This window comes from Hyla sarda, chromosome 4 (genome assembly GCF_029499605.1).
Source record: "Hyla sarda isolate aHylSar1 chromosome 4, aHylSar1.hap1, whole genome shotgun sequence".
NCBI classification, from domain to species: domain Eukaryota; kingdom Metazoa; phylum Chordata; class Amphibia; order Anura; family Hylidae; genus Hyla; species Hyla sarda.
In genome coordinates, this window is record NC_079192.1 from 341,738,850 (window position 1) to 341,766,101 (window position 27,252).

The 27,252-nt window shown below is 43.0% G+C and overlaps 1 protein-coding gene across 1 annotated transcript in view; it reads right to left on the minus strand.

The window, feature by feature from the left end:
- The window catches only part of LCP2 (lymphocyte cytosolic protein 2), a 143,871-nt gene that overhangs the window by 35,135 nt on the left and 81,484 nt on the right, over positions 1 to 27,252 (minus strand). Inside the window, exons 9-14 of the mRNA XM_056516522.1 lie at positions 19,344 to 19,401; positions 17,530 to 17,592; positions 14,742 to 14,767; positions 4,798 to 4,823; positions 4,181 to 4,258; positions 2,440 to 2,467 (exon numbers count right to left, since the gene is read on the minus strand). Coding sequence (XP_056372497.1) covers positions 2,440 to 2,467; positions 4,181 to 4,258; positions 4,798 to 4,823; positions 14,742 to 14,767; positions 17,530 to 17,592; positions 19,344 to 19,401 — 279 coding nt within the window. The remainder of the gene's footprint in view (positions 1 to 2,439; positions 2,468 to 4,180; positions 4,259 to 4,797; positions 4,824 to 14,741; positions 14,768 to 17,529; positions 17,593 to 19,343; positions 19,402 to 27,252) is intronic.

Consider the following 27,252-nt stretch of genomic DNA (forward strand, 5'->3'; position numbering starts at 1 on the left):
GATGAAGTGGTCTGTGCAACTTCCCCCAGTGCACCAAGAAAAGTGCACATTTACACTATTAAGGTATCACATATGTTTTAGCAGTGGAAGTGGCAGGGGAAATGTATCACTTTCCCTTTATTCAGCGCTTATTTCGGTAGCAATTTGACAAGAAAATTAGCATCGATATTACATAATTTCTGCTACATTTCTCATGGAGCACAAAGTTTTGAGTCTCTAGAGGAATTAAGGTGTGGGGGAGTAATTTTCTCTATAAATCCTGTAGTGTGAGCATACCCTTTTGGCAAAGTTATCCCTTTTCTCCAACTTCTCCTACAGCATACAGTGTTATACTGAATAATACCCCCCCCCCCCATGTTAGTAGTACCTAATGTATATTTACCCAATAATCACCAGTAAATGTTCAGCTAGAATCTCTTGTACATAAGTATGTGAGTGAACTGTATGCAGTGCATCAGCCGTATATATGCTGCAATCTATTTGGCTATATATTCACTGTGTGTGAAGAGAACTGAGCAACTGAGCATGCCTGACCACAAGAGAAAACTGCCTGCAGGACGTATCTCGTGGCATCCAGCCTATATTGGTAAGGCTGTCTAGCAAAAATGGTTGAGTTCTTATAATTATTTGTAATTACAAATATATAGCATTTTATATAATGCATCAGTTTAGACCTATTTATCTTCATGGTAAAACCAAACACTGACCCAGGGCCTAACAAGTGAGAAGAACAACATTCTGACACTGTTTTCCTGAGCTTTCATCAATGGCACACATAGATAAAAAAAACAAAAAAAAAACTTTAAACGGAGAGTGCAGTTATTGACATCCAGTCACTGGGGAGGGAACTTATGGCTCCAGTTACAGCTGCACCCTCTTCCTACTGAGACCGACTTGATTGGCAGCGTGAGTATAGAGAGAACCCCTGCACTCAGGCTGTCAATCAAGCCTCAATGGTGGGAGGGGGTCTTCTCCCCCGTGACTGTATATCTGTCATGGTGAGCACTATTTAAAGGGGTTCTCCGGTGCTTACACATCTTATCCCCTATGCAAAGGATAGGGGATAAGATGCCTGATCGCGGGCGTGCCGCAGCTGGGGACGCCCGTGATCATGCACGTGGCACCCCGTTTGTAATCAGTCCCCGGAGCGTGTTCGCTCCGGGTCTGATTACAGGCGACTACAGGGCCGGCGGCATGTGACGTCACGCCTCTGCCCCTGTGTGACATCATGCTCCGCCCCTCAATGCAAGTCGACGGGAGGGGGCGTGATAGCTGCGGGACTCTGGCGATCATGCATCTTATCCCCTATCCTTTGGATAGGGGATTAGATGTGTAATCACCGGAGAACCCCTTTAAAGTACTGAGGGGTGAGTATAGTTTGTTTCCCCACTGGGTCTTTTCTACAGGCAATTAAAAATACTGGAAAACTCTTTAAGAGTACATTCACACGTACGCAGATTTGATGCGCAGGATTTGATGCACAGTATTTTCTGCATCAAATTTCAATGTACACTAAATCACTGAGCACAGCTTCTAATCGGCAGTTACAAATCCTGCGCATCAAATGTGCGCAGGATCCTCTACGTGTGAATGTACCCTAAAGGGGTATTCCGGCCTTAGACATTTTATCCCCTATCCAGAGGATAGGGGATAAGATGTCTGATCGCGGGGAGGCTGCCGCTGGGACACCCTGTGATATCCCTGCAGCACCCGCATTATGTGCGGAGCTGCATCTCCAGGCACAGAAACCGGAAGTTTTCGGGACTGGAGATGGGGCGTAACGCCACGCCCCCATCATGACATCACGCCTCCTCCCTTCATGTCTATGGGAGGGGGCGTAATGGCTGTTATGCCCCCTCCCATAGACATGAATGGAGGGGTCGTGAAGTGAGGGGGGTGGGTGGTGTTACGTAACGTCTCCAGTCCCGGAAACTTCCGGTTTCCGAGCCTGGAGATGCAGCTCCGCACATAATGTGGGTGCTGCAGGGATATCACAGGGAGTCCCAGCAGAGGGGCCCCCCTGAGATCAGACATCTTCTCCCCTTATCCTTTGGATAAAATGTCTAAAGCCGGAATACCCCTTTAATTTCTACAGAGTCTATTGTAGTAGCGAATTAACCCACATTGTAATAAACAGGTGCATGCAATCCTTGCAAGAGATCTGTCATGTTCAACTGAATGTGGTTTTCAGAAATACACTGTACATGCTGGCTGCTGAAATCAAACTTATTTTCAGTTGCATAAACTTCTACAACAAACATGCTACAGAGTATATGAAGGAACAGTTCTTTTATGTCTAATATATAGTTTCAAAACTTTAATATATGTCATTAAAATTCCCTGTATCTTTCTATCCCTATAAAACAAGTGATAAAATGAAAATAACAACAAATATCTATAGAAAAATAACAAGTCTACATAAAGAAATTGTGTACTCACTGAGGCAATGTCAGCATCTGGAATATGGCTACAAGGGAATATAAATGGTCAGTTTTGGGCTCTGTTGTCTTTTTGGATTGTAAAAAAATATACAGTTTATAGTAACACAAAAAATATATAATATAACAGATGGTTTTTGATGGAACCTATGGTCTTTGGGTATGCTCTAAGGCTTATTATACTAGCACAATACATAAAACTGTCACTGTTAGGGACCTGAAAGGGAACTCAGTACAAAAAATATATATGTTTTCAAATCAACTAGTGCCAGAAAGTTATACAGATTTGTAAATGACCTCTATTTAAAAAATAACTAAATAAATAAATCATGTCTTCCCTGAATACAGTCATGTAGTTCTTTTCAATCTAACACAGTGCTCCCCGCTGCCACATCTATGTCTATGTCAGTAACTGTTCAGACCAGGAGAGGTTTGCCCTGTGGGTTGCCCCTGCTCTGGAGGCTTCCTGACACGCACAGATGTGGCAGCGGGGAGCACTCTACAACTTTCACCAGAGCATATAAGTACTAAAAGGTTTTATTTTTGACACAAGGTAATTTACATATCTGTATCTGGCACCATTTGATTTTATTTTTTATTCCCCTCCAGAATATCCCTTTGACTATAATGACTACTACCAGACAGTTGTTGCCTGGACAAATAAAACTATGGGAAGTATATGTAAAAGAGGGATAGGTGCACATAGCAAGAACATAGTTCTTACCCTATACAAAACATTAGTCAGACAAAGGGGTGGACACACAGTTTAACCTCTGCAGTCTTTGCAGAACAGAAGCCCAGAGGGGAGAGAAGCTTTCTGAATACATTTTAAGGGCTTGTTCACATTGCCGTTGGGCTCCGGTAAATGGAGCTCTGTCGCTTAGTCCGTCAGAACAACGGTAGAAAAAAAGAAATAGTGCATGGCCTATTTTTTTCTCCACTCTGGTAAAATATGGGATCTGTCGAGACCTGTTTTGGGACCGTTTGGTGAAAAAAAAAGAGAAGAATGGACCCAGAACAGGACACAGCACAATGGCAATGTAAACTTAACCTTAGAAGTAATACATTGCAGCAGGGCCCTGAGGCATAAGCTAGATTGCAGATTCATTTGGATGAGGGTGGAGCTTAACTGATATGGGAGGAGTTTTGTTTCTGCTGGATCTGTTTGCTGGAGGACAGAACTGGGTTGTGGTGTGTACTCAGCAGTGAGTGTCACCCCTGGTCAGAACACACAGACTAAAGGGGTAGAAAACTGTCCTTGTTGCCTAAAGCCTGTTACGGCACAATTTTTATTAGTGGACTGATCTACCAATACAGGTTAGCAAACTTGGAGTTATTCATTATGGAAAAAAATCACTTATGTATAGCTATACAAATGAACAGCACAGAAATGTGTGTATCAGTCTGGTTGTAAGAGGCATTTCCCAATTCCCAATAATTCAAAGACAATGGTTCTTTACTGTAAAAACTGTGAGACTAAGGAATTTTTTGGAATTCATGAGAAGCCTTTTTGTACATCTTATTAATAATGTCAATTCTCAATGTGCTATATTACGAAATTACACATAACCTGATAAGCTGCTTACAAATAAAATGTACCTTGTATTTTCCCAACAGATAACAAAAAATAAGTATACTAAAAATTAAATAACAAGCATGCGTACAATATACGAGGATTGTTTTACAGATTGGCTTGCTATGATGGTCTTTCCTATTGATGCCTTTTTCAGAATCGTTCTTACCTTGAATAACTTGACTTACTGGCTGAAGACTGACCTGGCAATGCAGGTTTCCTCAAATGCTCTGGCTTTCCTGCAGGCCTAAACATGTAATTGTTTATATTGTTTACGCACACAGTATGCACAAACATGAGTTCAATAGAAGCATTTAGATCAGACTATTCTATTAGACAACCACTGTCCACAACCATAGTACGGAGCATGAGACAGGCTTGTTTTACTTCAGTGTAGTACAGGGGCATTTCTGCGCCCATATTGCTGCTCTTTGTTTGGCCTGTGGGTCTGATTGACCCAAACTAACAGCATCCTAGATCACACAGGGAGTTTTTTGGAATGTAGTCCATGTTAATGTAGTGTTTGTTGTATTGGGCACAACATGCTGCAGCCTCCAGTCTATAATAAATTATAAACATCACATACAAAGAATTTTGATTTGGCCCAGTGGTGTTTGTTTTTTTCCACAAAATGCAGCATTCTCTAAGTATGGAATTTTTTTTTTTTTTGGTGCATAAAATAACTCAACAAATATTTAGAATCTCTGTTAAAGTTTTGAATTATATGTCTTACTACCATATGTAGGGGGGAATACCCATGCACTTTTTTAAAGTAAAATCACTTACCTAATATTTGCAGGTAGTGTGACAGCCTAGTAAAAACAAACATTACAGTTATTCATTATACACTTATAAAACCACAACCAATGATCACATGTGACAACTTTTTGGTTTTAGTGGTATAGTCTTAAAGGGGTACTCTTTTTTTTTAAAGATGCCCAGCCTGTCCCTTCCCTTATAAAAAAAAAAGATATACACCTTTACTTACCCCCTGCGCTCCCCCTGGTGCCTCCGGTATTGATCTGTCACAGTGAAGCTCAGCAAATAGCTGTAGTGATGTCCTGCCTCAACCAGGGGTTGGCTGAAAGGCAATGTGATGTATTGAGCCCCAGCCCTGGTCTTTTTGCAGGTGATGTGGCTCAATACATCAAATTGCTACACAGCCAATTATTGGCTGAGGCGGGACACTACTGCCGCTAGCGATACTGTGACAGATCCACCCCCGGCAACAGGAAGAGAATAACATCAGGAACTGTTACATAATAACCTTATTAGTACTCCTACTAATTACATAGAAGGAAACAGCTGTCAAGTGAGAGATTAATATTAATGCAAAAAAGTGATATACACTAATATAACAGCTTTATGGCCATGGCTAATTGGGGGGGACCTAGTGAATGACCTGCAGAGAGCAGAGACTAAAGAAACAAAGGCTACCATCAGTAACACACTACGCCGCAAGGGACTCAAATCATGCAGTGCCAGATGTATCCCCTTGCTTAAGCCAGTACATGTCCGGTCCCGTATGAAGTTTGCTAGAGAGCATTTGAATGATCCAGAAGAGGATTGGGAGGATGTCATATGGACAGATGAAACCAAAGTAGAACTTTTTGGTAAAATCTCAATTCGTCGTGTTTGGAGGAGAAAGAATGCTGAGTTTCATCCAAAGAACACCATACCTACTGTGAAGCATGGGGGTGGAAACATGAGATTTTTAGTGAAAACCTCCTTCCATCAGCAAGGACATTGAGGATGAAATGTGGCTGGGTCTTTCAACATGACAATGATCCCAAACACACCGCTCGGGTAATGAAGGAGTGGCTTCGTAACAAGCATTTCAAGGTCCTGGAGTGGCCTAGCCAGTCTCCAGATCTCAACCCCATAGAAAACCTTTGGAGGGAGTTGAAAGTCCATGTTGCCCAGCGACAGCCCCAAAATATCACTGCTCTAGAGGAGATCTGCATGGAGGAATGGGCCAAAATACCAGCAACAGTGTGTTTTTGCCCCACGTATTTTTGCCCCACGTATTTTTGGATTAAAAAAGGCTGTTTTGTCTATGCAGCTATTGCCTGTATGTCTCAAAATGTGTGTTGACAAAATACAGGAAGTGTAGGTGGGACAAGACAAGAGGAGGGCGAGCAAGGAGGTGTGCCAGACTATGGCACTTGAGCAGCTCGGCCCCTCTTACTTGACTCTTGGCTGAGAAATAAAAAGGTAATTTTGTAAGTTTTGTAACCACTCCCAGCTATGTCCTTCACAGTTTTTTTTGTACAAACAGTATGGAGCACCTGCAGAATGCTCTATATAACCAACACACAAATTGTGCACAGCAAATCCCCTTGACATGATTCTTTATGTATACTGCATTTTGTAGGGTTTGCAATACACTGTACACCAACACTGTGGTAGACATAGTCTGAAAGCAACTGCTGTTTGGTGCAGTGGAACAATTTGGTACATTATTGTAATGACAGAGGGTTTTTGAAAAGTTTTAGAGATGAGCTAATTTAAAAAAAAATTGATTCGGCCGATTTGCCGAATTTTTCGTAAAAATTTGTCCCGGCGAATCTGCATTAAAAGCGACTATATCTGGCCTACAGAAAGCCTCAATAGGGTTGTAGAAAACTTTACCTTGCATATGGAGTGTGCTGGGTTAGTGAAATAATGCTGTTATTTAGTATGACATGGGGATTAGAGGCACCGCGATTAAAATCATTGTCGCAGAACAGCACAATGACAGAGCCTGGAGGTAGCATCAGTATGAGGAGACCATATAGTGGCTGAATGACACAGCGTGGAGGTGGTGACGGCATGAAGAGACCAAATAGTGGCTGAATGGCCCAGCCTGGAGGTGGCAACAACCTGACGAGACCATAGGGCCTCACAATGAAAACATTAAAGAAATTGAAGATTTCAAATAGATGAACCTAATTAGTTTTATTTAATGTGTCAGCAGCATGAGGAGACCACAAAATCCTTTATAGGAAAACCCCCCTTATTAAAATGTAACTTTTCTTTGATTGTTTTTAAAATCAAAGTGACCAGTCACTTTAAAAACTATGCAGTACAGCCCCAGATATTCCAAATGGATTAGGAATAAACCCACTCTTATACATATGCTGGGGTCTGCAGTCCCCCTTTTTAGAATGGGTAGCTGTATTGTGGTTTAAAATCAGTACTTTCCTCGAAATGGTGGAAGGGAACAACGTATTGTCCATTGTAAGAGGGAGGGGTAAAAATTTCCCTGTAAGGCCCTACTCTCGCCCTATTAATTCCCTTCTTGGCAAGTGTTACTCGCCCTAAAAAGGGCGGACCAACACAGGAAACTCTCCCTCTTTCCACCTAAAAACCCTGTGAAATGGCAGTGTTTGTAGGTGGAAATAGGGATAGGTTCCTGCGTGGGGCCACCCTTTTTAGGGCGAGTAACACTTGCCAAGAAGGGGATTAATAATATGAGAGTAGGGCCTTACAGGGGAAGTTTTTTTCCCCTACCAGTTACAATGGACCATACATTGTTCCCTTCCACCTTTTAGAGGTCTTTGCATCACATCAATACTTGGTGGTGTAGGTGGCACATGGTGTTTTTTGCACACTTTTCCTTTTGTTTGATTTAAAAAAAATTGGGGTACATATATTTTACCCTAAGAATAGTATTAAAAGTTACGTTTTACGTAATGCACATCCTCAATGCTTACTTGTGGTCTGATGCGGAGGAATGTCTGTAACTGGGGAGCAGCACCTTAAATATGTTTTGCACTAGGAAGGGACTGCAGCACCAGCAACTTGGACAGGAGCGCATTCTGCTTCTGCACCGTTGGATAAGTGGGCGTATACTGTTTTCTCATGGACATGGTTTTGCCGATGTATTGCTGGCGGAATGATTGACTTGAAGTAGGAGGAGCAGGAGCATCTGAAGGGACAGAAGATGGTTATGACACACAGCTCCCTTCGGCTGAGGTGGTGGAGCATTGGATGGCTGAAACAGGGAGCAGTGTGCCACTGGGTGATGCAGCAGGCTTTACCACCACGCTGTATATGTTGACGTAGGGCCGTGGTGCCAACATTGGGATCCTGGCCACGCTTCACCTTCTACGACATCTTGCATGTGGCCAGGTTAACATCCTCCAGATGCTTGATGAAAAACTGCCACACCGCTGAGTAGCTGATTTTCCCACCAACAGTCCGCACTGATTGACTGCTACTGCCACTGATTCCAGGAACCCCTGTTCCACTACCTCCCGGGAAGGTAGGCTGCCGCGAAGAAGGTGGTCTACCCCGGGCACCTGTGGCTGCAGACTTTCCACTTATGCCACCATGCTGACTGCCAACTGTGCTTCCACCTTGCTGGATCAGCTGCTGCCTCACGGGCAACCTGCAATCCTCTTTTCCTGATTATGATGAAGCCCTTCTGCACCCGGCTCCCAATTGCGATCGGCTTCATTATCATCAAGTTGTGTCTGCACCTCACGGATGTCCTCCTCAGGTTCTTCAACAGTGTCTGCTTCAGGAGCCTGAACTCTCACAACACCAACTCTCATTCCACTCTCCTCATCACTACTTGCCCGCCTAGCAGAGCAATCGGCAGATGTTTCCTCCACTTTTTGGCTGGGCAGTAGCTGCTGACTGTCCTCTAGATCGTCATCACTAAATAGTAGAGCTGAACCCACAGCATAAGATATTTTGTGGGGGAGGGAACAGCATAGGACAGAAGCAATGGGAAAACAGGGACTGCACCCGGGCCAGGCCAACTGAGGGTTGTGTCTGAGGAACCCACCGACTGTTGACTGGTGGTCTCAGATGTCCCTTGTGATGAAGTGGATGACCGTGTTAAACAATTGATGATGGCAGATGGGTTGCTGGTTGAGCACTAGGCGGACATGACGATGGTGTTCCTCCAGGCTAGAGGAGAAAATCAAGATGTCGTCCAGGTAAACAACAACACAGGTATATAATAAGTCCTGAAAAATCTCATTAACGAAGTCCTGGAAGACTGCAGGGGCGTTGCAGAGCCCAAAGGGCATAACTAGATATTCTAAATGTCTCTAGTATTGAATGCGGTCTTCCACTCATCACCTTTCCTGATGCGAATAAGATTATATGCGCCTCTTAAGTCCAATTTAGTGAAAATATTGGCGCCACAAAGACGGTCAAAGAGTTCAGAGATCAAAGGCAGGGGATAGTGGTTTTTGATGGTGATTTTATTTAAACCGCGGTAGAGACAAAGAAGTACCCCGCTCCAGCAGGGGATGAGGGCTTCCTAATAAAACCTCTTTTTAAGTTCTCCTGGATATAGTCTGACATGGCTTGAGTCTCTGGGGCAGACAGAGGGTAGATCATGCCCCGGGGTGGAGTGGTACCAGGAAGGAGGTCAATGGGGCAGTCATAAGGCAAGATCTCTGCTTGTTTTTTGCAGAAAACGTCAGCAAGCCCTGGTAGGCCTTGGAAAGACCCGGTATCGGTGGAGCCACAGGGGTTTGACAAGTGGAAGCAGACGTGAGGCATCGTTTGAGACAAGATGGCCCCCAACTTTTGATCTCCCCGGTGGTCCAGTCAAGATTAGGAGAATGACGTTGGAGCCATGGCAGACCGAGGAGGACTTCAGAGGTGCAGTTGGGCAGAACAAGAAATTAAATTTTTTCATGATGCAGTCCAATGCTCATAAGCAGGGGTTCTGTGCGGTAACCTAGCAGAGAAGGAGGAGTTGGCAGAAGGAGAAATCCGTACAGGCACAGTGAGACGTGGAGAAGCAGAATTCCCACCAAGAGTCGTCTCACCTTTGTGAGGTAACGGAGTGCGTCTCTCCTGACGCGGAGGGCGGATAGGACAGTCTTTTAGGAAGTGTTCGGTACTATCACAGTACAGGCATAGATTCTCGTTACGGCGGCGAGTACTCTCTTGTAGGGTCAGGCGGGACCGATCCACTTGCATAGCCTCCTCGGCAGAAGGCACAGGAACAGATTGCAAAGGACTTGGGAAGAGAGGAGCCGGGGAGAGAAATCGCCTGGTGCGAACAAGATCCTTTTCCTGTCTAAGCTCCTGGCGTCTTTCAGAGAAACGCATGTCGATGCGGGTGGCCAAATGGATAAGTTCAGACAGGTTAGCAGGACTCCATATCGGCATGGCTTTAAGAGGCATCGGTCCTGTCAAACTAACCTGATCAGCCTTTATGAGGAGGTGAGCTCCAGACTGGACTAGGGGGAATCGCTGGATGTCGTGTATCTGGATTTTTTCAATGCATTTGATACGGTTCCACATAAATGGTTGGTGCATAAAATGAGGGGGATTGGGCTAGGGGAGAATGTGTGTAAGTGGGTAACTGGCTCAGTCATAGGAAACAGAGGGTGGTTATTAATGGTACTTATTCTGATTGGGTGACTGTTACTAGTGGGGTACCACAAGGGTCAGTCTTGTGTCCTGTTCTGTTTAATGTAAGGTAATGCACATGGGGAGGAAAAATCTGGGCTGGGATTATGTGTTAAGTGGGAGAACACTAGGGATGACTGACTTGGGAGTCTTAGTTAACAGTAAATTTAGCTTTAGTGACCAGTGTCCGGCAGCTGCTGCCAAGGCTAATAAAATCATGGGGTGCATCAATAGGGGCATAGATGCCCATGACAAGGAAATAATTCTACCGCTGTACAAATCACTAGTCAGACCACACATAGAATACTGTGTACAGTACTGGGCACCAGTGTACAAGAAAGATATAGTGGAGCTGGAGAGGGTTTGAAGACGGGCAACCACAGTAATACAGGGAGGACTACAGTACCCAGAAATATTATCAGAATTGGGGTTATTTAGTTTAGAAAAAAGAAGGCTTAGGGGAGACCTTTCTACACCAGCACAGACGGGGTTTCTTTACTGTAAGAGCAGTGAGACTGCGGAATTCTCTGCCTGAAGAGATGGTCATGGCGAACTCTGTAAAAGAGTTAAAAAAGGATGCATTTTTTGGAGAATAAAAACTTCGCTGGTTATGTATATTAGATTTATAGGGACAGAACGTTGATCCAGGGATTTATTCTGACCGCCATATTGGAGTCGGGAAGGAATTTTTATCTCTGGTTTGAGGGTTTTTTGCCTTCCTCTGGATCAACTCAACTCAGTAGGGACTTATTAGGGGTATAGGTTGAACTTGATGGACTCTGGTCTTTTTTCAACCTTTTGAACTATGTTACTATGACAATAAAAACAGATGTTGCCAGCATAGTTATGTAAAGGTAGTGAACCCCCTATTTCCCTATTTATGTAAGAAAAGTTTATGTTGTGAAGTGTGATGTGTAATGTTTTGTTGTACTCCTACATGCATTGCTGTTGTTAGTGTGTGCAGTGTACCATGTGCATTGTATCATGTCAGAGTCATTGGGTATCAAAAAACTACTCAGTACATGGGTACCAGTTCTTCCTCTATGACAGCATCAGCACAGGCCTAGGTTGCATCCAATGCTGACACAGCAGTATGCATTGGGATTCTGAATTCTGCTTCAAAAAGTTGGTAGGAAGGGACAGATAGAAATGGTTAAAGGGGTTTTCCGCCCCTAGACATTTTATCCCCTATCCCAAGGATAGGGGATAAGATGTCAGATCGCCACGGTCCCGCTGCTGGGGACCCCGGGGATCGCTGCTGCAGCAACCCGCTATCATTACAGCACAGAGCGAGTTCGCTCTGCACGTAATGATGGGCGGTATAGGGGCCGGAGCATCGTTACATCATGGCTCCGCCCCTCGTGATGTCACGGCCCGCCCCTTTCAATATAAGTCTATGGGAGGGGGTGTGGTGGTCGTCAAGCCCCCTCACATAGACTTGCATTAAGGGGACGGGCCGTGATGTCACGAGGGGCGGTGCCATGACGTCACGCGGCTCCGTCCCCTGTATCACCCGTCATTATGCACAGAGCGAACTCGCTCTGTGCAGTAATGATAGCGCGGTGCCACAGCGGGGATCCCGGTGGTCCCCAGCAGCGGGACCGCGGCGATCTGACATCTTATCCCCTATCCTTTGGATAGGGGATAAAATGTCTAGGGGCGGAATACCCCTTTAAGGGTACATTCACGTGCTCATAACTTGCAGCAGGTTTTGCTACTATTCACTTCAAAGGGTCAGCAGAAAATCTGTAGTAGTGATAGATTTTCAGACTGACTGTGGACCCATTGAAGTGAATGCTGGAAAACCTCCCCGAAAAGTGTGTTTTTGTGCCTTATGGAGAGAGTGTGCAGTGAAACCACATGTGGTGATTAAGAAGCATGCTCTAGGTTTGTTAGAAGGGTGGGCTTGGTTAGAGCCACCAAAGAGGCTGCTGGTGGGCTAAAGATAGAGAGCAGTGGCCGATGCTTTGAGAAGTGGCAGGAGGGATACCAAGTAGCCTTTGTGAGATTCTTGGTGGCGGTCTGAACAGCAAGACCTGAGGGGCGTCACTGAAGAGGAGCTGGTGAGTTGAGTTCCTGAGAGTTTGTTAGCATTCGAGCCATTGCTGGGATGTAGGTGGATTGAAAGTGCTGTAAGCCACTGTATTAGAGCAGAGGACAGACAGCCAAGCCATTAGTATTAAATGTGTAACTCTGAGGCCTATTGAGAGGTCTGAATGTTTAATCCAGAAAAATAGGTTTGTGGAAATAATCCAAGCGAGTAAGAAAAATTCTTATAATCACTCTTCTGTATACAGTATATATATGCATTGCACTGAGTATTAGAAGCATACATTTATCTATGTAAACATATTGTTGCAAATATATGGCTACTGTATGTTGTAAGCTGCAATGAGTCAGTCCGAAATTTACTTCCCACGTCTTGGGTGAGATAAAAACCATGGACCAGAATGCAGGCAGTAGATATTGGTTTCCTTCTTATTATTACAGGGACAAAACAAAATGTTTCAAATCTGGAAAGGTCCATTATCAAGTAAGCGCATAAAATACATGGCATAAGACGGTGTTTAAACAAGCCCCCTTTGTCCTATTAGAGGGCGGGGCTACATTAATTTATGAATAAAACTATTTAAACCATAATATAAACATACAAATAAAATTGGAACTACCACTATAAGGCTAGGTTTCCACACACGTTTTATTCCTGGCATTTATTACATGATAACATCCTCCAGTACCAGCAGTTTCATTTTGCCAAAACAAATGGTAGACTCTCTTCTTAGACTAGGTTTCCACACAGGTTTTTTCTGTTGTTTTGTGGAATACTGCCACTGCAGTTTTCGAGCCAAAGTCAGAAGTGTATTTAAAAGGAATGGGAAATATATAGGACTTATACTTCTCCTTCCTATTGGATCCACTTCTGACAACTAAAAAAACCTGTGTGGAAACCTAGCCTAAGAAGAGTCTACCACCAGTTTTGGCGAAATTAATCTGCTGGTACTAGAGCATGTTATTATGTAATAAATGCTACTTTTAGTGTATGATGTGTTATTATCTGAGAAAACTTTTTTTTTCAATATGCAAAAGAGCTCTGTGGTGCACTGGAGGTGAGAATGTGACTCCAGTGGCATCTATTTAAACACCTTCTTATTTTGTTGGTCTTTTCCAGATCCGAAACACAGTTTTGTGACTTACAATAAAGAATCTAATATTTACCTTTGCATGAATCCTTTGAAGCTGTGATCACATTCTAACTCTTGTCTTGTTTCTCACCCAAGACACAAAAGGTGAATTTGTGACCAATTCTGTATGACTGGAAGAAGAACAATTTTTTGTTTGCCTCTTTTCGGGGGTTGTGCTTCTGGTGAAAGCAGATGCAATGTCTGCAGATGTAGGTGGTCGAGGAATTTGTTAAACATAGTGAAAAAAGGACCTATGAAGGTGAGGGGCAAATCCCCCCAAAATTGGCTGGTGCAACCCAGGAGGTGGCAGGGGTAGCTTCCCCGAGACCTCAAGTGGCATTGTAGGCAAAGCTTTCACTTTGATAGACTGTTAGAGAATTTCATAGAACCTGCCCCTGAAATGTTCTCATCATCTTCATATTGGTGGAGATTTATCAAAACCTGTGCAAAGGAAAATTTGCCCAGTTGCCCATAGCAACCAATCAGATCGCTTCTTTCATTTTGCAGAGGCCTTGTTGAAAATGAAAGAAGCAATCTGATTGGTTGCTATGGGCAACTCAGCAACTATTCCTCTGGCCAGGTTTTGATAAATCTCCCCCATTGTAACTGATATATTGTACCTTGCAAACCCACCAGTACCCTGTAAGCATTTTATACAATCTAATGTGTTATGCCACTGATGTAAAGATAATAAAAGTTATTCTATAATACATTTCTACATCATTCCATTATGGAAGTAAGATCGTCTATTAGCTAAAATCTTTTTCAATGACAATGGCTAAAGAAATCTGCAGCAAATTTCTTAGGATATGGTGCCCTCTAATGGACATGGATTTGTATGGCTTCTCTCTTTTGCTGTTTGCAGAAATAATACCTTTATTATAAACAATGATACAGACAAGAAGAAGGAAGAGAGCAACCCTTAGCAGTCGCTGATATTTGTAGCCTGAACTGTGTCGTTTGTTGAGGTCTGTAAATAGACAATTCTTATATTCCGCATTCAGGATCTGCCGCATATCTTGCTAATTTTGCTATCCATCAGCAGCAGAAAATGTGCAGCAGATCCTCTACCTGTGAATGTATCCTAATAATACATTTATTATTATCATTATTATTATTATTATTATTTATTATTTCTATAACACCAGCATATAAAGGACAGTTATCATTATCTTTCATACTTACCTTTGGGTGGCTTGTCAGATGTTTCCCTGGGAGGAAAAAATAAATACATTTTTTTTAACAATATATAGACATCTAACAAAACAAATCACAAACCTCTAAAAAGTGTTGTAACAGTGTAGACCAGCAGAATACAAGGCACAGCTTAACCTGTGGTATATTTGGTACTCACAAACACTACTGTTAGGATTTTCAATGTGAATTTAAAGTGTACCTGTCATCAACAAAAACTTTTTTTTTATAATGTAAATAATACCATTATATGTATTTCTGTAATATACATTGGTAAAAAAAAAATGTATATTTTTGTCCCTGCAGCTATTGCCTGTGTGTCTCTATGAGGAGTCCAAATACAGGAAGTCAGGGTGGACAAGCATGGCTCTGTGCAGTGAGGACAAGCAGGGCTCTGTGCAGTGAGGCTCTGTCACATGCTATAGGCTCACACATGAGGATGAATGACAAGCCAGGAGTCTGCACAGAGCCCTGCTTGTCCCGTCCTTACTTCCTGTATTTGGACTCCTCACTGGAAATAGCTGCAGCACTTTTTCAGCCATAAATATACAACATTTTTAACCAATGTATATTACAAATATACATATAATGGTATTATCTACATTATATGAAAAGTTTTTGTTGGAACAGTCATCAAGAGATATAAAATATTAGTAATGTATTTTACATGTGATTCTTTTAAATAAGTAATATCTTTTATGTAAAAAAAATGGAATAAGAGCATTACTTGACAATTTCTGGAATTTCTTTTGCACTGTATAAGGATAACATACACTGCTCAAAAAAATAAAGGGAACACTGAGATAACACATCCTAGATCTAAATGAATTCACTGATCATATGAAATACTTTTGTCTTTACATAGTTGAATGTGCTGACAACAAAATCCCACAAAAATTATCAATGGAAATCAGGTATCCTGAGGGATGTCCTCCAAGACCTGGACTAAAGCATCCGCCAACTCCTGGACAGTCTGTGGTGGATGGAGCGAGACATGTTGTCCCAGATGTGCTCAATCGGATTCAGGTCTGGGGAACGGACGGGCCAGTCCATAACATCAATGCCTTCCTTGCAGGAACTGCTGACATACTCCAGCCACATGAAGTCTAGCATTGTCTTGCATTAGGAGGAACCCAGGGCCAACCACACTAGCATATGGTCTCACAAGGGACACAGGGGATTTGAGGATCTCAACTAAGTACCAAATGGCAGTCAGGCTACCTCTGGCAAGCACATGGAGGGCTGTGTGGCCACCACTCACCATTAATGCCACCACTCACCATTACTGACCCAGCGCCAAACCGGTCATGCTGGAGGATGTTGCAGGCAGCAGAATGTTCTCCATGTCATCTCCAGACTCTGTCACGTCTGTCACATGTGCTCAGTGTGAACCTGCTTTCATCTGTGAAGAGCACAGGGCGCCAGAGGCGAATTTGCCAATCCTGGTGTTCTTTGGCAAATACCAAACGTTCTGCACGGTGTTGGGCTGTAAGCACAACCCCTAACTGTGGATGTCGGGCCCCCAAGCCACCCTCATGAAGCCTGTTTCTGACCATTTGAGTGGACACATGCACATTTGTGGCCTGCTGGAGGTCATTTTGCAGGGCTCTGGCAGTGCTCATCCTTGCATAAAGGCAGAGGTAGCAGTCCTGCTGCTGGGTTGTTGCCCTCCTACGGCCTCCTCCACGTCCCCTGATGCAATGGCCTGTCTCCTGGTAGCGCCTCCATGCACTGGTCACTACGCTGACAGACACAGCAAACCTTGCCACAGCTCATATTGATGTGCCATCCATGGTGAGCTGCACTACCTAAGCCACTTGTGTGGGTTGTAGACTCCGTCTCATGCTACCACTAGAGGGAAAGCACTGCCAGCATTCAAAAGTGACCAAAACCTCAGCCAGGAAGCATAGGAACTGAGAAGTGGTCTGTGGTTACCACCTGCAGAACCACTCCTTTATTGGGGTTCTCTTGCTAATTGCCTATAATTTCCACCTGTTGTCTGTTCCATTTGCACAACAGCATGTGAAATTGATTATCAATCAGTGTTGCTTCCTGAGTGGACAGTGTGATTTCACAGAAGTGTGATTGACTAAAGTGTTGTTTAAGTGTTCCCAAACATTTTTTGAGCAGTGGACATTGGCAGCATATAGATGTAATCTTCACCAACTATATGGCTTGCGTGCTACATCTGTCCCAAAGAATGGTACCCTGCCAGTGTAGCATGAAATGAAGGAGCAGTGACTCCTGTCTTTTTCCGGACACCTTACCCTATTAGCAAAGGCTGCCATAGAAACAAGAGCAAAAACTAAAGAAAGGGGTCCCTGCTCCTGTAGTGTACAGTATACGTGGTACACTACTGAGAAGTGAGACATGAGATACAGAGCGATACATATAGCATTGCCACCTATACTCTATTCTGTGGCAGCAAAAGTTCTACTGACAGCATGCAGGCAAAGCATCAGGCATCACTGGCTACCTGTACAGTTAGGTAGCAGGCACTCCTTTTGTTTGACATGAGTCCTTGCTCCTACAATTAGTTTGCATGGTGGTTTAGATTGGCGTATTGTATTTGCATTATCGGTTACCTACTCATATGTACTTGAACTGTTTCAATTGCACCCACTTGGATTTCTTCATTCCCCTAATATAGCCACAGAAATATTTGCAAACAATTTGTTGTGTATGAATTCATCCTAGCTCTTTTCAAGATGACCTTCAAAATCAGAAATGAACTGTGTTACAGTATATGGAGCAAGTGAGCACTTTTTTGTTCACTGACCTGAAGTGGAAGGCAGTTTTCCAACATTTGGCTTGGTATTTCTGTCTACACTTGGAGCTAGTACTATAGAGAAGTAATAGAGAAGTAAACAAATGTACAACAGGTGAACATTGAGGGTGGAATCACACAGACAGCTTTAGTGGCAGTTTATGGTAAAGTTAGAGGGAAAAAAAAAACCTGCAGTTTTCTGCCAGTTTTTAATCAGTTTTTTTTAAACCAAGTGGATTTAAAAACCCTGAGAAATATGATAAAAATCGGCACTGAGAAATATAATGGAAAGACTTAAAGCATTAGTGTCATCTGTAAAAACTTATGTTACCCAGAGATGTCAAAAGTTTAGTCTCCCCCATTGTCAATCAAATCCAAGTCTTTCACTACAATGTGATGAAAGAGTCAGATTGGGCTGCCGGCCAGGGAGTGAAGTGCGCTGCTGAGCACTTCAACCAGCTATTGCACACAATTGCATTTAGTCTCAGGACTGAGACCCAAGGTGATCTAAACTTTTGACAAATCTGGACAACATGTCAAAAGATTTTACAAGGGATAAGGCTACATCCCCTTTTGGGTTTGCCTCAAAAAACTAAGTCAGGACAGAGATAGGAAACATATTGTGAATTAACTATTTTTTTTTTACATTTAGTAAAATAAACAATTTCAGTTTTCCTAATTAGACAACTGTGAATTCCCCTAACCAGATATTGAGCGAGACAGAACATATGTCCTGCTGGGAAGCAGTATGGGATGGGAATAGGTAGGTGTAATGATTGTACTGTTCCTACACTTGTATTGCTCCTTTATTCTCATTAGTATAGGAAGACATCAAAACACTTGGATTATTATTTTAGAAAATAAATAAATTTTTATAAAATTCTGTTTTTAACCCTTTAGCGTTTCTGTCATTAATAAAAAATTTTGACATGTTGATCAGACATGTCAAAAGTTGTTGAGCGCACCAAGTCTTATTCCTTAGACCCGTTGCAAGCGCATCAAGTCTTATTCCTGAGACCCATTGTGAGCGCACCAAGTCTTATTCCTGAGACCCGTTGTGAGCGCACCAAGTCTTATTCCTGAGACCCGTTGTGAGCGCACCAAGTCTTATTCCTGAGACCCGTTGTGAGCGCACCAAGTCTTATTCCTGAGACCCGTTGTGATCAAGAGTTATTAGCTGGGGAAGCAGACAGCATTGTGCTCCTCCACCTGGCTGGCCAAGAGATCTGTACATTTCTCTGCATAGACACATGTGTGTGCACAAGCAGTCATTTTAATATTGAGTTCAGTAGTTAAAGTGATTGTCCAGTAAAAATCTTTTTTATTTTACTGTTGTCTCTGACTCTTCTCAGCATTTCATGCTGCCAGAGACAATATGTCATAAAGCACATGGTCCCCAGGGGGTGTGGCTATGCTTTAGTAGGTAGGTGGATAGCAGGGTTGAAGGGATTCACTAAAGAAATTCTATCCACTCACCCACTGCAGCATAGCCACGCCTTCTGGAGACCATGTGACTTATGACATATTGATACTGGCCACATGGAATGCTGGGAAAGGTCAGAGACAACAAAATAAAAATACTTACACTAAAGAAGTAGTTATGGGTCGAGTAAATAAAAACAGAACAAAGCGCCACATGGAGGTAATAAAAGCATAATACACAGTATTATAACTTGCCATCATAGGCTCAATGGCTGAAAGAGAATAACGCCTGGAATACCCCTTTAACCTTTTAGTGAGGGTATTAAATATAGGTCCTTGTTAGTCAACATTTTTTTACCAGTCTTGTCGTTTTCTAACTGTTGTAATTGAAGTAAACCACATACATTTTGGCTTTGATAATCTAGGGCTGTCTTGACCCAAAGATGGCTGGACTCCTGGGAACTGCAAAAAATATAGTGGTATCATTTTTCACATTCATTTTTATTGCTCTTGCTGTCCATAAATACATGCTGTTGATCTGCTTGTATGAACTTGCAGTATAGCAGGCCAGTGAATTTAAAATGGAAAAATTTATAAAGGAAAATATATTTTTCTATGTTTTATAAAACTATGCAAGTCTGTGTTCTTCCATAAAGCAAACAAAAGATAATCCCAATGGAAATCCAATGAATGGAGGCCAATATGACATATGTGATTGGAGTCTATGGATACATTGTTTCATAGACTCCAATCACTGTTCAAAAAGCAGCCACAGGTGACAGCTCACCCCTTCCACTCAATGCACGCCTGTGCTAGGCTTTGTCTCCGGCTAATAGAAGAAGCAATATGGAAAGAAAGTCCAACACTAAGGAGTGCAATCCAAATGCCTTTGCTTTTATTCAACGGCATATTCCAAGGTACAAACAGGAGGTTAAAACTTTGACACGTTTCACGCCAGTAGTGCTTGGTCATAGAATAGTTTACAGAAATTAAACTCACATTGAAATACTGTGAAACCACATCCTTTTTCCGGTGACGTGGATTTCCAATCAGATATAATCCTCTCAGACAGGAGAGTTCTCCCGCATGTTAACCCTTGCAGGTTTCTGTCCAGGTGCCCGTAAAAAAAAATGTCTTCAATTTTGAATTTTTTTTCTGTTTCGACGTGGATTTTGGGGTAAAATGACTAACGTCACTGCAAAGTACTGTAGAATTGGTGGCACAAAAATAGGCCATAATATGGAATTTTAGGTGCAAAATTTTAAGGGTTATGATTTTGAAAAGGTAAGGAGGAAAGAACGAAAGTGCAAAAACTGAAAAACCCTGTGTCCTTAAGGGGTTAATTGTAAAACATCATCCATTTTGTATTTAGAATCCTGCATGTCCTGCCATGTCCAACATGTAGGATGCACATGCAATGCTTTAAAGGTTCGGGCAAGGGAACACATATTGGATGCAAAAAATCTAAGTGTTAACATCTCCACCATGTCGCAATATTTTAGAGATGTCCATGCAGGAGACACTAATTCCATCAGAGTATGTGGCATTACGAAGGTATGTATCAAGTCCAGAGGAGGAGACCTTAGGAAGAGATTATACTATCATGAAACTTACTGGATGTTAGTGCTCAGCACGAGACATCCTTCCGGAATGAATAGAAGGTTAGATCTTTACCACATATTAGAAGGTTCAGTGTCTGTTCAGACTAAGCGGTTTTCCAAGAATGAAGTTGAACAATACATGTTAATGTTTTGGTAACATTTTCCAGTTGGTTGCCATGACTGAATCACATGATACATTTATCTTTGCTGTTGTAAACCGCATGTAAGCTTGATTGTCCGTGTAGGGATTTACCAATTTAACATATATAATGAATGATACGGATTTTTTACGGGCACCTGGACGGTAGGCTGCAAGGGTTAACATGCAGGAGAACTCACCTGTCTGAGAGGATTATGTCTAATTGGAAATCCACGTCACCGGAAAAAGGACGTGGTTTCACAGTATTTTAATGTGTATTTAATTTCTGTCAGAAAGTTTTTACCTCCTGTCTGTACCTTGGTATATATTGTTGAATAAAAGCAAAGGCATTTGGATTACACTCCTAAGTGCTGGACTTTCTTTCCATATTGCAATTTCATATGTGGCCTTAATGTGAATACAGCATTACATAACAAACACTCAATAATAACACAAAATATTTATCACATGATAGAGAGAACCCTGTTTATTTTTTCTATAGGTTGTGTTTTTTTCTATGTGTAAATAGGGAGAGATATGTCTCATGAGCTGAGCAATTCAGAGAGAAGTGGTAGAGAGCTTCCTCCTTGACTGCTTTCCTGGCTTCCTTCTTTGTCAAAACTGGTTTCCTGGTTTCTGTGTTTTGCTACTGTTTATTATCCTGACCTCAATTATTTTCCTTACATTGCTTTTGTATTTTTCAAAATTTCTGCCTGGTAGTTGTAGTCTGACTCCTGGTTCTGAGCGTTGAGTATGTTACTCCCTGTGGCCTGACTCCTGGCTGCTATTCTGGTGATGTTTATGTTTTTGACCATAACACTATTGTCCCAGTGCCACTGCTAACAATCCATGACTATTCAGGGAACCATAACCTTGTTTTTTATTTATTTTTTTCTAAAGCTGGGTTCACAACCATTTACTGCATACTAAAATTATCTCATTCTTGTCTGAAAACTACACCAAGAAGAATCAAGACTAGAGATGAGAGAGTCGATCCTGGTCTCGCTCTAAGCTTTTCAAAATTGCCAGGCAATCGTGCAAGCCTGGTAATAACGATAATGATAGCAGAAGGGATGAGGAATACATGGTGTTTGGCACCTTAATGAAAGAAAGTATCATGCCCCCTCCCATAGGCTTGCATTGAGGGGGCAGATGTGACGTCACGAGAGGGCAGGGCAATTACATCACAAGCCCCCTGTGCCGGTTCTAAGGGAAAAAGTTCAAAAGCCAACCAATAGCAGAAAAATTGATGGTTACAGGTCTGTAGGGCTCACATGGTTTAGTATTGGAACATAACCAGCAGAGAGGCTTAACAAAATACTATACTCCTTACAGTGAGATGCTTACTGACAGGCTGAAATCTAAAGAATACGCTGAGAACAATTGTTGTATAACATTGTTGTTGCATGACAATGTCCGTTCCCATTCTGCTGCCCATAGTGTTGAAATCTCCCAAAAACTAAAGTTTATTGATTCCACCTCCCGATAGCCCCAGTATTACTGATTCACACCACAACCTGTTTGGTCCACTCAAGCAGACATTAAAGTGAACTTATCATCACTGCCTAAACACTGCCAAAGTAATTGGTACAGTCCCTGGCGGCTTCTCCCCGCTCCACTAGGCTTGAATGAAAACTCTCTCCATTTGGTTACAGGGAAAGAGCTATCAATCAAGGCTAGAGGAGCAGGCAGAAGCCACCAGGACCACCACTCCTGGTTCAAACAGGATAAAAAGTGTACTGTGTCAGATTCCCTTTAGGGTATGTTCATACTATGGAATTAAGCAAGAAAAATTCCCTCACTTAATTCTTCTTCGGACTCACACCTTTCTGCTCCATGGCAAATAGAGCAGAAATCATATGGAGTCGACACAGAATAAAGGGTAAGTAAGAGCACATTTTCCCATATACTGCACTACCATTGCTAAAGAATATAGGGGGGAATTTATCAAATGTTGCTTCTGAAAGTCATTATCTATGTCGTTTTTTTTTTTTTGCTTTGGTTTTTCTTTCGTGTTTCATGATTTATCAAAATGTCGCACAGCAGTAGTATATTTTGCGCACGAAAGTCAAACTTTGAATATCACCTCACAAAGCAACTTCAGAAGGTATACTACTAAGCAAGAATCTAGAAAGTCTTTCCTCATCATTCCCCAAGCTTTGTTACTTCACTGTCAAGTGTGAATTAATTTTTCCGTAATTCTTTCAAGTTTTAAAACATTACCTGAGTATAATCCTTGCCATGGCTCAATCTTTTTGCAAGCATAAGTCCAAAAAAAAAAAAAAACATTCAGAACCACCAAGTGCAGCTCAGCAGTTATTACTAGAAATGACTGAAGATGGAGCTGCAGTTGAAAGTCAGGAATCCCTAGCTACTATTATGAATTATAAGAACTGTATACAGGAGCCGGAGGCAGCGCAGTGTAGTCGCATGTACCGCCGGCTTCTCTATACACTGTCATAATTCATAATCCTCACCGGGAGAGGGGAGCTCTGATTGGTGAATAGCTATTGACCAATCAGAGCTCCCATCTCCTGGCGGGGATTATGAATGATAAGAACTGCATATAGGAGCCGGCGGGGAGCGCAGTGTAGACGTATGTACCGCCGGCTTGTAGAGTTAATAAATGCGGATCGCAGCGGATCTTCGGAGAATGATCTGATGCGATCTGCCCCTCTGCCCTTGGACTACTACTCCCATCATGGGACAGAGTCTGTCCCATGATGGAAGTAGTTGTAGTGCCGCGGCGCTGCTGAGGAATGGCACTTGCACATCCCCTGGCTGCGGGACTTTTAGGACTACTACTCCCATCATGGACAGACTCTGCCCATGGTGGGGGTTATAGTCCAGGGGCTGAGGTGCAGATCGCAACGGGTCATTCTGCAGGGACCTGCTGCGATTCGCATTTATTAAGTTAACAAGCTGGCTATACATTTAACTACACTGCTTTGCCGCCATCTTCTATATACACTGTAATAATTCATAAATCCCGTGGCCTGGAGAGGGGAGCTCTGATTGGTCAATAGCTATTGACCAATCAGAGCCCCCATCTCCTGGCGGGGTTTATGAATTATAAGAACTGTATATAGGAACTGGCGAGGAGCGCAGTGTAGACGTATGTACCGCCGGCTTGTAGAGTTAATAAATTTGAATCGCAGCGGATCTCCAGAGAATGATCTGCTGCGATCTGCCCCTCTGCCATTGGACTACTACTCCCATCATGGGACAGAGTCTGTCCCATGATGGAAGTAGTTGTACTACCGTGGCACTGCTGAGGGATGGCACTTGCACATCCCCTAGCTGCGGGACTTTTAGGACTATTACTCCCATCATGGACAGACTCTGCCCATGATGGGAGTTATAGTCCAGGGGTTGAGGTGCAGATCGCAACAGGTCATTCTGCAGAGACCCGCTGCGATCCGCATTTATTAAGTTAACAAGCTGGCGGTACATTTGAATACACTGCGCTGCCGCCGGCTTCTATATACACTGTAATAATTTATAAACCCCGTGGCCGGGAGAGGGGTGCTCTGATTGGTCAATATCTATTGACCAATCAGAGCTCCCGTTTTCCGGCAGCAGGGATTATGAATTATTACAGTGTATATAGAAGCCGGTGGCAGCGCGGGGAAGACGCATGTACCGCCGGCTTGTTATGCTATTCGCATTTAAGTTAAAAAGCCGGCGGTACATGAGGCTACACTGCGCTTCCCGCCGGCTCCTATATACAGTTCTTAATTCATAATCACAGCTGCCGGGAGATGGGAGCTCTGATTGGTGAAAAGCTATTCACCAATCAGAGCTCCTGTCTCCCGGCAGTGGGGATTATGAATTATGACAGCTTATTCTGGAGCACAGGAGCGCGGTGTAGCTGCATGTACTGACGGCTTTTCAAATTTAATGCGGATCGCAGCAGATCATTCACTGGAGATCTGTTGCGATCCGCATTTATTAAAGGGTACTCCGGTGAAATTTTTTTTTTTTTAAATCAACTGGTGCCAAAAAGTTAAACAGATCTGTAAATTACTTCTATTAAAAAATCTTAATCCTTCCTGTACTTTTTAGCTGCTGAATACTACAGCGGAAATTCTTTTCTTTTTGAAACACAGAGCTGTCTGCTGACATAAAGAGCACAGTGCTCTCTGCTGACATCTCTGTCCATTTTAGGAACTGTCCAGAACAACATATGTTTGCTATGGGGATTTCCTTTTACGCTGGCAGTTCCTAAAATGGACAGAGATGTCAGCAGAGAGCACTGTGCTCATGATGTCAGCAGACAGCTCTGTGTTTCAAACGGAAAAGAATTTCCAATGTAGTATTCAGCAGCTAATAAGTACAGGAAGGATTAAGATTTTTTAATAGAAGTAATTTACAAATCTGTTTAACTTTCTGGCACCAGTTGATTTAAAAGAAAAAAAGTTTTTCACCGGAGTACCCCTTTAAGTTAAAAAGCTGGTGGTAAATGTGTCTACACTGTGCTGCCGCCGGCTTCTATATACACTGTCATAATTCATAATCCCCGCCAGGAGAGAGGAGCTCTGATTGGTTAATAGCTATTGACCAATCAGAGATCCCTCTCCTGGCGGCAGGGATTATGAATTATGACAGTGTATATAGGAGCCGGCGGAAGAGCAGTGTAGACGCATATGCCGCCAGCTTGTTAACTTAATAAATGCGGATCGCAGCGGGTCTCTGCAGAATGACCCGGTGCGATCTGCACCTCAGCCACTGGACTACAACTCCCATCATGGGCAGAGTTTGTCCATGATGGGAGTAGTAGTCCTAAAAGTCCCACAGCTGGGGGATGTGCAAGTGCCATCCCTCAGCAGCGCTGCGGTACTACAACTACTCCCATCATGGGACAGGCTCTGTCCAATGATGGGAGTAGTAGTCCAAGGGCAGAGGGGCAGATCACTGCAGTTCACTCTCCTGCGATCCGCATTTATTAACTATACCAGCCGGCGTTACATCTCCTGGCGGGGATTATGAATTATAAGAATTATAAGAATTATTAATTATAAGAGTTAATAAATGCGGATCACAGCAGAACTCCGGAGAATGATCTGCTGCGATCTGCCCTTGGACTACTACTCCCATCATGGGAGTCTGTCCCATGATGGAAGTAGTTGTAGTACCACGGCGCTGCTGAGGGATGGCACTTGCACATCCCCCGGCTGCGGGACTTTTAGGACTACTACTCGCATCATGGACAGACTCATGATGGGAGTTATAGTCCAGGGGCTGAGGTGCAGATCGCAACGGGTCATTCTGCAGAGACCCGCTGCGATCCGCATTTATTAAGTTAACAAGCCGGCGGTACATTTGACTACAATGCGCTGCCGCCGGCTTCTATATGTGACAAGTATGCCTGTCAGCAGCGCATCCAGCAGCCGCCTGGCCGATGATCCTGATTGATATACTATTCATTCATAGCGCGGCGGCTGCATATGTATATAGAAGCGCTGTGGGGGGCAGATAACGCTATATGTCTTCCCCCCCTAGCACATCTATATACATATGCAGCTGCCGCTCTGTGAATGAATAAGTATATCTATCAGGATCATCAGCCGGGCGGCTGCTGGATGCGTTCTGATAGACATACTATTCACATATAGCGCTGCATGGTTGACAACTGTGACGGGGGGGTCACATTATAAATGCGCTGGTGGGGATTTTTTAGATTGTAGAGTTTTGTGAAAACATTTTTTAATAAATAGCACAAATTCAAGTGAAATCGCCATTAATTCAGAAACAGATTACCAGCCCCATTGATATTGCGTACATACGTGAAATTCAAAAGATAGGATTTAATTTTGCTTTGCTGTGCTGTTTTTTTACTTACATGCAACTTTTTTTGCGAATGTAGCTATAATAAATTCACTACTATTGCAAAGTGAAAAATTGAAAACTTGCTTACCTAGGAATTTTAACAAAACTTGCTTAAGATCACATACCCTCAAAAAGTCGCATAAAAGTTGCTTTGGCGCACATGCGACAATTTATGCGCATAAAATAAGCAAAAAAAGTCACTTAGTAGCTTTGATAAATTTCCTTCATAGTGATACCCTTGTAATGTAAATGCACCGTTCCATGCTAATCCATTGTTTATTCTGTATTCTAAGGCTAGGTTCACACTACGGAATTTCCGCATGCAATTCGTCTTTGGAATTGAAGGCAGAAATTCCACTTGCTAAAATGTATAGTGTAGTAAATGGGTTTCCGTTCACAAATTCACACTTCGGAATTTGTGAAGCGAAATTTGTGAACGGAAAATCCGCTTGGAAATTTCCGCCTGAAGCATGGCGTTGCTCTTTCTTCAGGCGGAAATCCGCACGGAACACATTGCAGTCTATTGGAGACTGCAGTGTCCGCGCGGTCCTAGCGCCGACTGATTCAGTCAGCGCTGGCCGCACTCGGAATCTCCATGCGAAAATTTTCTGCCCAGAGATTCCGTAGTCTGAACCTAGCCTAACAGTTCCTTGGTGCAATGAGGCAGTAGCAGGACCACTCCCAACTCCCACCTGACCTCCTAGCCTGAGCCGCCCCTTAGCAGTCACATAGAGCTAAGGCTTA